Genomic DNA, 13,913 nt, shown 5'->3' on the forward strand with positions numbered 1-13,913 from the left:
TCTGAAAGAGTCAACATCTGTATGAAAAATCTTAAAAATGAGTATGTAATCCTTGATGTAGTAATTCTTTCTTTGGGGAATTATCTTAAGGAAAGTATTGTATACATAAGCAGTGCTGTAGTAAAAATTTGAAGGAGCTTAAATGCCCATTAATAGCATATTTAAGTAAGTAAATTACAATCTGTATATGATGGAAAACTTCCATTTAAAAAATAGTTGTTATGGCACAGGAAGGTGAGTATTGAGGAACAAGAAACAAAATAATGCATTCGCAACATCGTAAGTATGTATACAATGAAGAAGGTTCTGGTCAGGATGTATACCAAATTATTAGTAATTGCTCTAGAAGTTATTTTAGAGTTTCCTTTTAAAAAACCGTGCACTGCTATTAGAATCCTATTCCTGTTGTAAAAGCAAAATTACCTTTTAACTCAGTTCTCTTTTTATTAACTAAAGTATCAAACGTAGTAATACCAAAAATTTTCAAGATTGTCTCTTGATTATAGGTTATTATTGTTTTCTTACCTGTTTCTATATTTTAATTGTTAAAAAATCTTATTTCATAATGAAGGGTTTATATTAAAGTTACTTCTCTTAGTTAAATGTGTCTATTTTCTACATTAATATTATTATCACTATACTGTAGATTTTTTTTTAGTACCCATAAAGAGTACAAGTGAACTCTAAGGTAAAAATTACAAGCATAATTTAGGAAAATTATCTTGGGTGACATATATAATATTTTATTATGTATTTTATCATATTAATGTCCTTAGGAAAGTTGTTCTCAGTTTGTCTGTTGTTCCCTTTATTTTATAGAAATAATTTGTAATTTTGTTCTTATATGTCATAGGATGTGTTTTGGAGATGCAGACAAAATATCTTTGATGAAATGAAGAAGAAATTTTTACAGGTAGTCTGCTGATATAACTGATTTAGTGTGATAGACAGCAGAACAAGTAACAGCATGTTAGCATTTTTATTGAATAACAAGGCATGTCTTAAGTTTTTTGCTTGTTTGTATTTTATTTCGATGAATTCTAATAATACAAAAGTCACCATAAGTAAGTTTCATGCTTGATAGTCCCTTGTTTTTAACAAGCAAATGTTAGGGGTGGGGATTGTGATAAAAGCCACAGTATTTGGCTGGGCAGCTGGAGCTCATGTCTGTGATCTTAGCTACTCAGGAGGTTGAGATCTGAGTATGGCCATTTGAGCCAGACCAGGAAAGAGACTCTTATTTCCAATTAACCACTAAAAACCTGGAAGTAGAACTGTGATTCAAATCTTGGTACAGCACTAGCCTTGAGCAAAAAAGCCCAAGGACAGTACCCAGGCTCTAAGTTCAATCCCCAGTACTTGTACAAAAACAAAATCCTTATAGAATCTTTTGCTTTGCTTTTAGATATGGTATTTAACTACTTCTTGCAGATTTATTTTCTGAAATAGTAACAGTCTAGGAATTAAATGATAGAATAATTAACCAAATTACAACCCAGAAATCTTATTTGAAGAGTTAGTAAACTATTACCTTCCTGACAGCCTTGTGTATATTACACACCTAAACTTCCTAAGATGTAGTTTTCCATCCTAACCTTTACTTCATACTTCATTTTCCTTGGGTCCCTTTATAAGATTTTTCCCCCCAAAGTTCTTCCAATAAATGTCTTTTATGCTTCCTGAATGTGGCAAGGGACCACTTAAAAATAATCATATAAAGAATATCAGAGTTGTCTGTGGGTTGGGGATGGAGTAGTAGGAGCTTTTTAAAAATAATCTTACTTCAGACACTGGTGGCTCAGGCATGTAATCTTAGCCGCTCAGGAGGCTGAGATCTGAGGATTGAATTTTAGGGCTAGCCTAACCAGGAAAGTCCATGAGATTTTTATCTCCAGTTAACCACTAGAAAACCAGAAGTGGAGCTGTGGCTCAGAGTGGTAGAGCACTTGGCTTGAGTGAAAAAGCTCAGGGACAGCGCCCAGGCCCTGACTTCAAGTCCTATGACCAACAAAAAAATGAAAAAATAACATTTCTTCATGTTAATTAAGACCTACATTCATAGTCAAGGAATTATCCCTTAATAAAATAAAAATGGCACAATCTGGATGAGATTAGTAATGTTTTAAATTTCAGTCAGCAAAAATCAAGTATCAAGTCTCAAAAAACTATAGCACTATATTAATAATGAGTAGCTATCCAGAAGAATAATAATCTAAGGCTTAATTTCTTAGCTTAAAGCAGCTTCCATACCAAGAAATAGAGAAAATGCATATGTCATCTTGGCCACTATAGTTCTCTCTCTTTTCCCATCCTTCCTCCCCCCCTCCCTTCTTTCCTTTCTTAACTTCCTTCCTTGCCCCGCCCCTTGTCCCACCCATTTCCTCTTACCTTTGCCCTTCTCAGGGCTTTATGCTCTCACTTGGTTATAGTTTGCTCAAGCCTGGTGCTCTACAACTTGAGCCATACTTCCACTTCCCATGTTTTTCTTGAAAGAAGACAAAAATAAAACTGACTTAAAATGTAGAAATAAAGAGATCACTTCATAATGTTTTTAATAGAAAATACAATGTAAACATCAGAGAACTCAAGAGTTCAATTTCAACTATTAGAAATGCCAAGAAAAAGAGACAAGATTCTTAGAAGCAAGTCATCAGACACCTCTTCTTATACGAAACTACTATCTATGTCAACCAGTTGTAGATGTTCCTAGCAGCAATGCTATTTTTGGAAGAAAACACTGTTTTCTATATTTTTATCCCAATAAAATCACCTTGTCAACAAGGTTATGGCTTTGTTTACTTTTATTTTTGGGTGGTACTAGGGTCAGGCATACACTCTGCCTTTTGATCCACACTCCCAGCCCAGGCCTCTTTTACTTTGTTTTTCTGATAGGCACATGAAGTTTTGCATTTTTTTACCCAGTTGGTCTCAGACTATGACCATATTTTTTCCTATACTTACCATGTAGGTGAGAGTATGATTCATAACCTTTTTATGGGTTCTCTTCTGACTATGTCCAGAAATCAGGTGTGTTTCTTCAGTGAGCTCAAATGTAAAAACAACATTCTTAACATATACAATATTAAATGTAAATTAAATATATGTGCATTTTTCATTACTATCCCAAGTTCAATATTACTTAACTATGAAGTAGCTGTAAAATAGTTTTGGTTTTGTGTGATTTTTACCTTCCCCTTGTATTTGGCAAGATTTTCTTTGTAGAAAACTTTATATCCTACTCAGTTTATTTTCTCACAATTCTATTCGAAGATATTTGAGCATGGGCTCATATATATAGTTGCCTCTTTGTGGCATAAGCTGGCTGGGCCGGCTTTGGATGGAATGTCCAGAAGGGCTGTTCACATATATCAGACACCTCCGTGTTTTCCCTAGGGTGTCTACCTTCACTCTAGATTGCTAAGGTTCCTCATAGCACGTTGGTCACAGCATCGTTAGATTTTTGACATCATGGCTAGTTTATAAGAGGGAAAATTGGAAGGGGTATAAACCTGAGGCTGCTTGTTTCTTAAGGCCCAGCCTTAAGTTAGATTCTTTCACTTCTTTCACATTCTCTTGGTACTCAATCATACCAGCTGGGAACTGGGAAAAGGGAAAAGGTGGGGGGGACAAGCAAAGAATTTTTAGTTCATTGTAATTCATGATGATACTGTTTTTGTTTTTATTTCATATAAGTAGAATCAGAGTGGAGTAGGTAAGTAAGAGTCTAAAAGAAATTAGGTAGCCTCCCTATTTTTCCAAATTCGAAAAAATGCCTTTTTACACTTAAGTGTTTCAGAAAACTGCATATTTAACTCATGTTATAAAATGTTATCCCCTCTAGAAAAGTGGTTATAAAATTATTGTTATATCTTATTTATTTTATCTTAAAATAGAAAAAAAAGTTTTTCTCTATCTGTTCTTATATTGGAGGAGAGGAAGGAGAAAATTTCACTAATCACTTGTGATTAGTGTTGACAGTGATTCATAGTTTGATGAAATCTATAGTTGGTAGCCACATATTAGATTAAATTGTAGATGGAATAAAGAATGGACCAGAATGTTGAATAGAAATAATGGTTTATAATTTGCTAATGTGGACCTTTAAAGAAAAATATTTTGTTTATCTTATGTTTAAATTACCACTATAACTAAATTCAGAAGTAAAAAGTGATCTTGAAATTTTAGCGTAGAACGATTGTTTTCCAAATTTACATGTAGAAATTTTTAGAAAATAGAGTACAAAGTTATTTTTTCCTGTATATTTTCTTTCCTTTATAGTATAGGAGATTGAGCCTGGATTTCAATTTGCCATACTTACAAGGCAAGCGCTCTCTTCTCTACTCTACCATTTGAGCCACATACCCTTCTCCTTGTTAGCCTTTTGGTTTATATTTTTGAGGTAAAGCCTCACTGACTTTGACTAAGCTGTCCTTATACTCCTGCCTCCACCTTCTTAGTGGTTGGGATTATAGTCATTCACTACTATGCCTAGCTAGGTACGAAATTTTATTCATTGCAGAGTTACTATTTTTTTTAAGTCTTGAAAATTCTTTTACTACAGAATTATTTTCAAAAGTATAGTGAAGTCTAGCCCAAACTAAAGTAGTAAAGTTAATTATTAATCCTGTATTAAATGATACTGTACAATGGTGTACAGTTGTAAAATGGTGAAGTACCAGAAAAAATTACATGACATATTTAAGCAAAGAAAGAAGTTACAAAACAGCATGTCTATTTCTAATCCAATGTTTGTGTCTGAGAAATTTGCATGTATGTCTGTGTGTTCTTTCTCTAGGAAAAATGTTTGAAGAGATATACAACAAAATATTTAATATATGTCTGCTTGTGCCTGTCTGGATGCCTTCTTTTTTCTCTTGTCCTCTTCTCACCCGCTTCCTCTTCTCCTTGCTTTGCCTTCTCCCTCCTTGTATCCTTCTTTTTCTCTTTTATTGAACACAAGGTCATGTACATGCTAGGTAAGAACTCTACCACTCGAGTTCCTGCCTTTTCCTCCCAAGTAGCTAAGATCATAGGCATGCACTGTTCCACCAGGCTAATGGTTATCATATATTTCATGGGATTACAGAGCTTTCCATGTTTTTATACTTTACTGCTTTTTGTGTGTTTGTTGTAAAACTGAGCCTAATTATGTTTATAGAAAAGAACACTGTTGGCAATACAGAGAGTAAAAGGAGCACCTGAAATTACCTTTAGTGTTTACTATAGCACATTTGTGCTTCATGTGACATACTACTAGGGAGAAATTTCTCAGTATACTTAGATTGAAGGAGAGGGATCAGAAGTGTTTATATTGTACCCTCACATATTTAGGGAAAGAACCAGAGCTCGATGATATCTAGCCATGTGACGTTGCCACATCACCACTATTAGCTATATTAAAATATAACATTTTGATTTCCAGTTCTTAGAAAGGTTTTCCTCCATGAACCACCCAACCCCAGCCTACTTTAAGATTTAAAAATGTGACTACTACAGTATTTTATACCAAGAACACTTGAGTCATTCAGATGTAACTGCTTCTGAAGTATACATTGGAACTATGAAAGTGGATCTTTGGTGGTTGAAACTATTTTGAGTTGTTCACTATTTTTTTAATATTAAAAGGCATGATATATTTTACACTTGATCTTAGCCAAAAGGTCGAGAAGCAATATGGTATATATTATAATATATATAACTATCAGTATATATATATTATAACCAGTATATATATTATAATCAGTATATGTATTATAACGGTCAGTAATAAATTAGCTCTGGATTTAGTATACTTTGCATACGCCTATAAGTACTTCATAATTATAGTTCAGATATGAGGAATCATCATAAATACCCCTCCTCATTTTCAGCTGAAAGACACAAACCCATTATTTTAGTAATGCATTAGTGTCTAAAAACATTGTTGTTGTAGACTAGCTTTCAAAACAGGTCCATATGTATTTCTTTGTTAAGAATTCAGATGTATGTAATATGATCCATTATATGTGTTCATGTGCACCATACATATATAGGTCAAAAAATTTTTCCCCCTTCTTCAAAAGTATATTGGATCTAGGCATGGTGGCACAAGCCTGTAATCCTATCTATGTGGAAGGCAAGGGTAGTAGGATTGCTCTCCAAGGCTTGACCCAAGCAAAAAAAGAGAGAGAGAGAGAGAGAGAAACTCTGAAAAATAAAAGAAAGCAAAAAAGGCTGGGGCTCAAGTGGTAGAAGACTATATAGTAAATATGAGGCCCTGAGTTCAAGGTTTAATACCACTCCCCAAATATCTTAACCCTGTTCTTTTGTTATCTTTTTTATTTTGCAGAAATATATTTCTCCTGTAAGTGGGTTGTTTCTGAAATTAAATATTTTAATTTATCTGATATGCAGTGGTAGTCAGTTTGTTTTAAATATCATACTTTTTTTTTTTTTTCCCAGTCCTGGGGCTTCAACTCAGGGCCTGAGCACTGTCCCTGGCTTCTTTTACTCAAGGCTAGCACTCTACCTATTGAGCCACAACACCACTTCTGGCCTTTTCTGTATATGTGGTCCTGAGGAATCAAATCCAGGGCTTCATGTGTGCTAGGCAAGCACACTACTGCTAGACCACATTCCCAGCCTAAATGTCATACTTTTATACCAACTTATTTCTGTTCTGAATTAATTGAATCAATCTTATTTGCAAGATCTCACAAACCTATAACTGTATATAACTAACTAATTCTATTACTTCATCAAGTAAGCCAAAAACCCTTTGTGTTTGTCCTGTTTTCAGTACTAGTTAATAATTCTTACTTAAGAATGGATACTATAAACTCAACCAAAGATTACAGATTATTTTCTTATAAAAAGAAGGAACTAAATTCTTGAAGTTGGGTTATACTCAGTTATGTAGTGGCTGGCTAGCATGCATAAAGCCCTGGGTTCAATTCTCAGCACCAAGGAAGAAGGAAAAAAAGAGAGGGAAGAGAAAAGGAATACATTTTCATATATAGCATTGGTGTGTGTAGATCATGAATAGCTTATTCTGGGTATGGTCAGTCATCCTTCAGTTAAATGGTTGATGCACCCAATTTTTAGGGAAAGCAAGAGATTGACATTGCTAGAATTGTGTATTAGAAAGACAGTTGTTGTTTTTTAAATTGTTGTTGTTTTATCCAAAGAGACAAGAACAGGGACTGGGTATCTGACACTTTGGCTCATTGGCAGGTGCTCTGCCAATGTGAGCCATGCCTCCAACCCCAGGAAGACAGTTCTATAATGGAATATAAGATTTAAAGAACAGTTATCAGGAGTTTGTTGCTGTAATTTTATCTAAGTTATTCTGATCATCTAAAAATTGGTTCAAGAGAAATGTAGTAGGTAGAATTGACAGGATTTGGTGGTAGTATCACTTGAGAAGGAAGAAACTGGGAGATGCTGAGCTTAGCTGTTTGGTTTTAGTCTCTAGGTAGATGATGGTGCTCTCCATTGATGTTGCCATTACTGGAAAAAAAGGAGGGAGAGAAATTCTTTGCCTTCAGGTATCTGATGAGTCTGTTCGTGACCTCTACCCCCTGTGAAAGTTGGAGAGAAGTTGTTTTCCCAAGAGCTTAAGAAAAGGCATAGTATCTTTGGACATTTCCTTTTTCAAAACAACAACAACAATGAATTATCTTGATAATTGCTGATAAAAAAGAAAATTTGTGATCAGTTTCCAGAATGGTAGTTGAAAAGCTGTTTTTCTTTGTTTTCTCTTGTGGCTGATCTGTTTGGATATGCTTGACAGCTCCCAACAACATTAATAAATGAAGTGGTTTTTATTTGTATTTTTTTGATATCTTACTGTTGCAACAGAATAAAGGTTAGGAAACTTCGTTGCCTGTGTCCCTTAGTTATACGTTTTGTAATTTTAGATACTCTTCACTGAATTCTGCGTAGTTCTCTATTTGTATCTTTATGAAACCCAGAAAAGCTTTGTTTGATTGTGCTTGAATGATAATGACATATTTTCAAGGACACATGTTGTGATGTTTAACTTAAAATATTCTGAGCTTGTTGACTGTTGCTGAACATCCTTAAATATCAAAATCAGATATCCACAAGAGTGACTATTGAGTCATTGTGGCCCAGTTTTCCAAAACAAACATATTCAGTGCCTATATATTTCACACATTTATCGCATTGTGTTTCAGATATAATAAAACAGTACTACTAGTAGCACAGAGCACATAATGTTTTGTAGATTATTTTACATTTGATCATAAAATGTTATCACTAGTTATAGTTTCCTTTAAAGCTAGGTAATATCAAAGATAATATGTTTTTAAATTTTCAGATAGAAAATGCTGCCGAAGAACCTAGAGTCTTATGTATAATACAAGATACTACGAACTCAAAAACAGTGAATGAACGGATCACTTTAAATTTACCAGCATCTACTCTAGTCAGAAAACTCTTTGAAGATGTGGCCAACAAAGTAGGCTACATAAATGGAACCTTTGATTTGGCATGGGGAAATGGAATCAACACTGCTGATATGGTAAACCTAAGACTTAATACATCTTCATGTAAGCTGTTAATTAGTTATTGTAGGTGTTATTATTACTACCAATGTGTTAAATCTTAGACATTATAATATATCTTATAAACAGAAGTGTAGCTGTTTCAGTAAGAGCACACATGCAGCTCAACAATTGGATCCTTTTTTCACCTTTGCCTCTATTCTGCATTCAACATTTGATCTAGCCAGGTGCCAGTGGCTTACACCTATAATCCTAGCTACTCAGGAGCTGAGGATCTCAGTTCAAAGACAGCACAGGGAGAAAAATCTGTGAGACTCTCTTCTCTAGTTAACCAGCTAGAAGTGGAGAGAGTGCTAGCTATGACAAAAGAGTTGAGCTGAAAGTGCAAGGCCCTGAGTTGAAACCCCAGGACTGATACAGAAACAAACATTTGTTTTCCTAAAGGTTACACTTTGTCATATCAGTTACTTATGATAATCATTTGATGTTTTGCAATGAAAGTAGTATATAAAGCCATGTAATTTTGCTGAACATTGGTGGCTCATACCTGTAATCCTAATTACTCAGAAGGCTGAGATGTTCTAAGCCAGCCCAGGCATGAAAGTGAGACTGACCTCTGATTAAGCACCAAAAAGCCAGAAGTGGAGGTATGGCCCAAGTGGTAGATCACTGGCCTTGAACAAAAAAAGCTCAAGGACAGCGCCTGGGTCTTGAGTTCAAGCCCTAGAACTGGCACAAAACACTAAAAACATGTATTTTATGATCTGATGATTTTTTTTGCCTTGGAAATGTTTTCATCTGCTTATATTGTAATATCTCCACATGTTTGCATTGTATTCCAATTAGTTTAATCTACTTTATTATGTAAATCCCCCTTAAAAATAGCATCCTCAACAAATTTCCTTATTTTCATAGTTGAGAAGAATCAATTTCAACAGTATTCATTCTTATTCAAATACTTGTACAAGGAGATTTCAGTTTAACATGTCCATTTATGTGTGCAGTGTATCTTGATCAGAGTCACTCCTTTTATCATTCCCCTGCCATCCCACCCATCCCTTATCCCATCCGCACCCATGTTCATCAGAGGATGTGTGTGTGTGTGTACATGCGTGCACGCTGGTTTAAGGCTTGTGGTCCCTGAGCTTCTTTTGCTCAACGATAGTGTAAGGTTTATTAAAGTAGGTAACTGACAAAGGATAACATCACATAGTATTCAGGCAGGAGAGAAAAGTTTATTCCCGAATTGTTGGCCTGTGGCTAAGATGATGCTTGGCCAGAGAGAGAAGGGCTGAACCACTGAAGGGCCATGCTTTGTCTAGGGCAGGAGGTATGGCCAGGTTAATTGGATGTGACCTTAGGAAGGGGGAGGTAACTGCCTCTAGGTGTGCCAGTTACCTAGGTAACCGAGGTACTAGGCGCATACAGGTGGTGAATGGATCCCTCCTGGGATGGAACTTATAGGTAGCACTCCATCCCAGCCACAATCCACTTCTGGAGTTTATTGGAGATGAGGATTTTCCTGCCCAGGTTGGCTTCAGTACTCAGCCTCCTGAGTAGCCAGGATTACAGGCATGAGCCACTGGTGCATAGTGGTAGCCTTTCTTGTTACATACTTTCTGTACATAAACATAGATTTTGCCTTTAGCTTTCAAGCTCAAAAGTATTTTTTAATCACTTCAGTGTTTGTGTGTGTGTGTGTGTGTGTGTGTGTGTGTGTGTGTTTCCTTTCAATTCTGAGGTTTAGACTTGGCCTCAGGGCTTGATAGGCAAGTGCTCTATCTACAAATCAATGACATTGATAGCCTAACAGAATAAATGAAGATAACTAATATTTAGTCTCAAACTTTCAATACTCTTGGTACAGAGTTTTCTTTTGCACTTTAAAGAATAGTTCTGACCAGGCACCTGTGGCTCCTGCCTGTAATCCTAGCTACTCAGGAGGCTGAGACCTAAGGATCACAATTCAAAGCCAGCCTAGGCAAGAACATTTGTGAGATTATTATCTTCATTTAACTACCAGAAAACCAGAAGTGGCACTATTGTTCAAAGTAGTAGAGTGTTAGCCTTGAGAGATAAAGTTCTCAGGGACAGCACCAAGGCTCTGAGTCCAAGCCCTACTGACATAAAACAAGAATAGTTCTAAGCCAGGCCCTTGTGGTTCATGCCTATAATCCCAGCTTCTCTGGAGGCTGAGATCTGAGGATCATGATTCAAAGCCAACTTGGACAGGAAAGTCTGTGAGACTCTTTAACTACCAGAAGATAAATGGAGCTGTGGCTCAACTGGTAGAACTTGAGCACAAAAGCTCAGAGAGAGTGCCCGGTCCTGAGTTCAAGCCTAGGCACAGCACAAAAACAACAACAAAAAAATAGTTCTGAGCTGTCATGTGTCTTCCTACATCTTATTTATTTTTTACCTTAAAGAAATGTAAATATTTGTTCATGTGATTTTTTTTTCTTTGAATCCTGGTGGTTGATGTTAAATAGATATCATTCACTAGCACAGATTTTTCCTTAAGAGGTCATCCTGAAGGTTGTATTATATTTTAGTTATGCCACATAATTACTTTGATTGTGATAGTGTGTTACTTATCTTGGAATTCTCATATTCATGTGACAAAATGTTTTATAGTTTTTAATGTGTAAAATTGTTTTATTAAATTCATCAGTGTTGCATTCATTTTAGAGAACATGGAAACATAAATACAAAGCTTTGTTTATAGTTTCTAATAGTCTGTCTTCATGTTTTTAGATGTAGGGAAATGTGAGTAGTGTTTTCTTTTTGTTTTTGTTTGTTATTTGTTTTTTTTTTTTGATGGTCCTTGGAGCTGAACTAAGGGCCTGGGCGCTGTCCCTGAGATTCTTTTACTCAAGACTAGCACTCTCCCACTTGAGCCACAGTGCCACTTCCGGCTTTTTCTGAGTAGTTTTTTGGAGGTTGGAGTCTCATGGACTTTCCTGCCCGGGCTGGCTTCAAACTCTGATCCTCAGATCTTAGCCTCCTGAGTAGCTAGGATTACAAACATGAACCGCTGGCACCCAGCCCATCATAATTTTTAAGTAGATAAGTTAATTCCAAAACTGAATGAACAGAAATTTGTCAAAATCATTCTTGAAAAATACTGTATAAAGGTATATGTGAATCCATTTATGTATTTTTTCATTATTACAATTAATGTTTCTTATAACTAAGCTGTCATTTTTATGCCTGTAGGTACCACTGGATCATACCAGTGACAAGTCTCTTCTTGATGCTAATTTTGAGCCAGGAAAGAAGAACTATCTGCATTTGACAGATAAAGATGGTGAACAACCCCAAATACTGCTGGTGAGTTTTTTAGAAAGCCTTTTGTTTATACTTTTGTGCACTGTCACCTACTACTTGGGAATGCAAATTTCTAAAGGAAACAGGAGAGAGATGTTTTGTAATAGTAAGTTATTTTGGTATGTGTCAGTTTGTTCTATATGATAATATGAATATATTGAACATTGACATCTATAGTCTATTACCTGTTAATCACATTGAGGTTAATTAACATGGCTGCTGTCTAGAAGGCCATTGCCATACTAGAGATGGTGGCTAGGACTAGGATACATTTAAACACCATAAAAATCTGTTTCAGTGCTTTTGCCAGTACATCCACTTGTTTGTATAATCTATTGTCTTTTTTTTTTTTTTAATGTTTGGGAAGACCAAAATAATACTCCTAGATCACCGGACCCAATTGCTGTCTTGCAGAATGACTAGATATAAATTGAATGCTTTCTTTCTCTTTTAGTGTTTGTTTACTGAAATTCACATTTATTTTAATAGACTTTCTGGTCTAGTCTAGTAGCCTTATAGATTGTTCAATTCAATAACTCCAAATGTGATGGGTAGTTCTCAAGATAGTTCTTTTTAGGGATAGACATATGTTAAAAAACTGCATTAAAAAAATTATAAACTTACATTGCCAGGTGCTAGTGTATTGTGGGCTGAGACCTAGAAGATTCCAGTTTGAAGTCAGCCCAGGCAGAAAAAATGTATGAGATTCCACTTCCGAAATAACTAGCATAAAATCAGGCTGGAAGTGTGGCTCAAGTAGTAGAGTACCAGCTGATTTCAAACCACATGATTGCCCCTCCACCCCCAAAAAAATCCTCTAAGCCCAAAACACTTTTTGTTCTCAAATTAAAAACTATGGAAAGAATGTTTTCTGATGGTTACAAGTAAAGAATTAGAATATATTATAGTATAGAAGATGTGGTGTAAGAAAACTAGGTATAATTTATCTTCCTATCTTACAGAGGAAACCAAGGCTGAGAGTTTATTGATTTTTCTATTAGGAAATTTTTTCCTATTTGATGCTTTACATTTGAGTGTGTCTGTCATGAATAACAATGTACCATTAGATAGAAAGAGGTTAAAGTTCTGTATGTCAGATTATGAGTACGATAGTATTATTCTTCAGCTCTTCATTGCTTATGCTCTTTTTATGTCCCTCAGTCCCTTATATCATATTACAAATTACATTGAAATTTCTTGTTGGAGACCATGGGGAAAACTATATTATCTATTACTGATATCAAATATCTCTTGTTAGCCAGGCCTTCCTCACTGCTGATGATTATGTAAAACTGAATGGTAAACTCTGTTGCAAGGGAGTTTACAGTGTGTGTTTTTTTTATATGTTAGGATCACAAATCTGTTTTTCTGCAAACAGCATTTGTAAAAGAACATTATAAAAGTGAAAAATTAAGGATTTTGTAAGGTTTTCCAAACATTTCTCCAAAATATGCTATATCTTGCTATCTTTCAAACCTGCTATGGGAAATGGTGAGGGCATGTGTTAGTAGTAGCAGTAATCGTAATGCCACCTCTGTTTTCATACGTTAGATTTTTAGTATTTTCCTACTGCACATTTGGTATTTAGTAAATATTGGTTGTGCTGCATTTTAGGAGGACTCCAGTAATGTGGATGACAGTGTTCATGACAGGTTTGTAGGTCCACTCCCAAGAGAAGGTTCTGTGGGCTCCAGCAGTGATTATGTCAGCCAAAGCTACTCCTATTCATCAATTTTGAACAAATCAGAAACTGGTAAGATTCATTATTGTTGTTGTTACATTTTCATAAAGTCATGGAACATTAAGCCAGAGTGATCTTCGGATTTCAAGTCTCATCACCTCATATTATGGGTAAGAAAACTGAAATCCAGAGCAAGATTGAGTCATGTCACTTCAGAATTTCTGTTAATTTTTTAGAAATCACTTAGGTAGCTTTAGTTCTATAAAGATTCCATTTATGGGCTGGGGATATGGCCTAGTGGCAAGAGTGCTTGCCTCATATAGAGGTTCCATTTATGTGTAGGATTGGTAACTTTTCTATAAAGTATAATGCATTTTGATCTATTAATCTTACAAGAA

General features: G+C 35.4%; 1 protein-coding gene across 2 annotated transcripts in view; it reads left to right on the forward strand.

The window, feature by feature from the left end:
* Nucleotides 1-13,913, forward strand: part of Usp47 (ubiquitin specific peptidase 47) — an 88,170-nt gene that overhangs the window by 18,969 nt on the left and 55,288 nt on the right. Inside the window, exons 2-5 of one of the 2 annotated variants that reach the window (XM_048361188.1) lie at nt 854-913; nt 8,321-8,524; nt 11,724-11,837; nt 13,449-13,587. In XM_048361188.1, coding sequence (XP_048217145.1) covers nt 854-913; nt 8,321-8,524; nt 11,724-11,837; nt 13,449-13,587 — 517 coding nt within the window. The remainder of the gene's footprint in view (nt 1-853; nt 914-8,320; nt 8,525-11,723; nt 11,838-13,448; nt 13,588-13,913) is intronic. The other variant, XM_048361189.1, reaches the window with a different exon arrangement.

This window comes from Perognathus longimembris, chromosome 13 (genome assembly GCF_023159225.1).
Source record: "Perognathus longimembris pacificus isolate PPM17 chromosome 13, ASM2315922v1, whole genome shotgun sequence".
NCBI classification, from domain to species: Eukaryota; Metazoa; Chordata; class Mammalia; order Rodentia; family Heteromyidae; genus Perognathus; species Perognathus longimembris.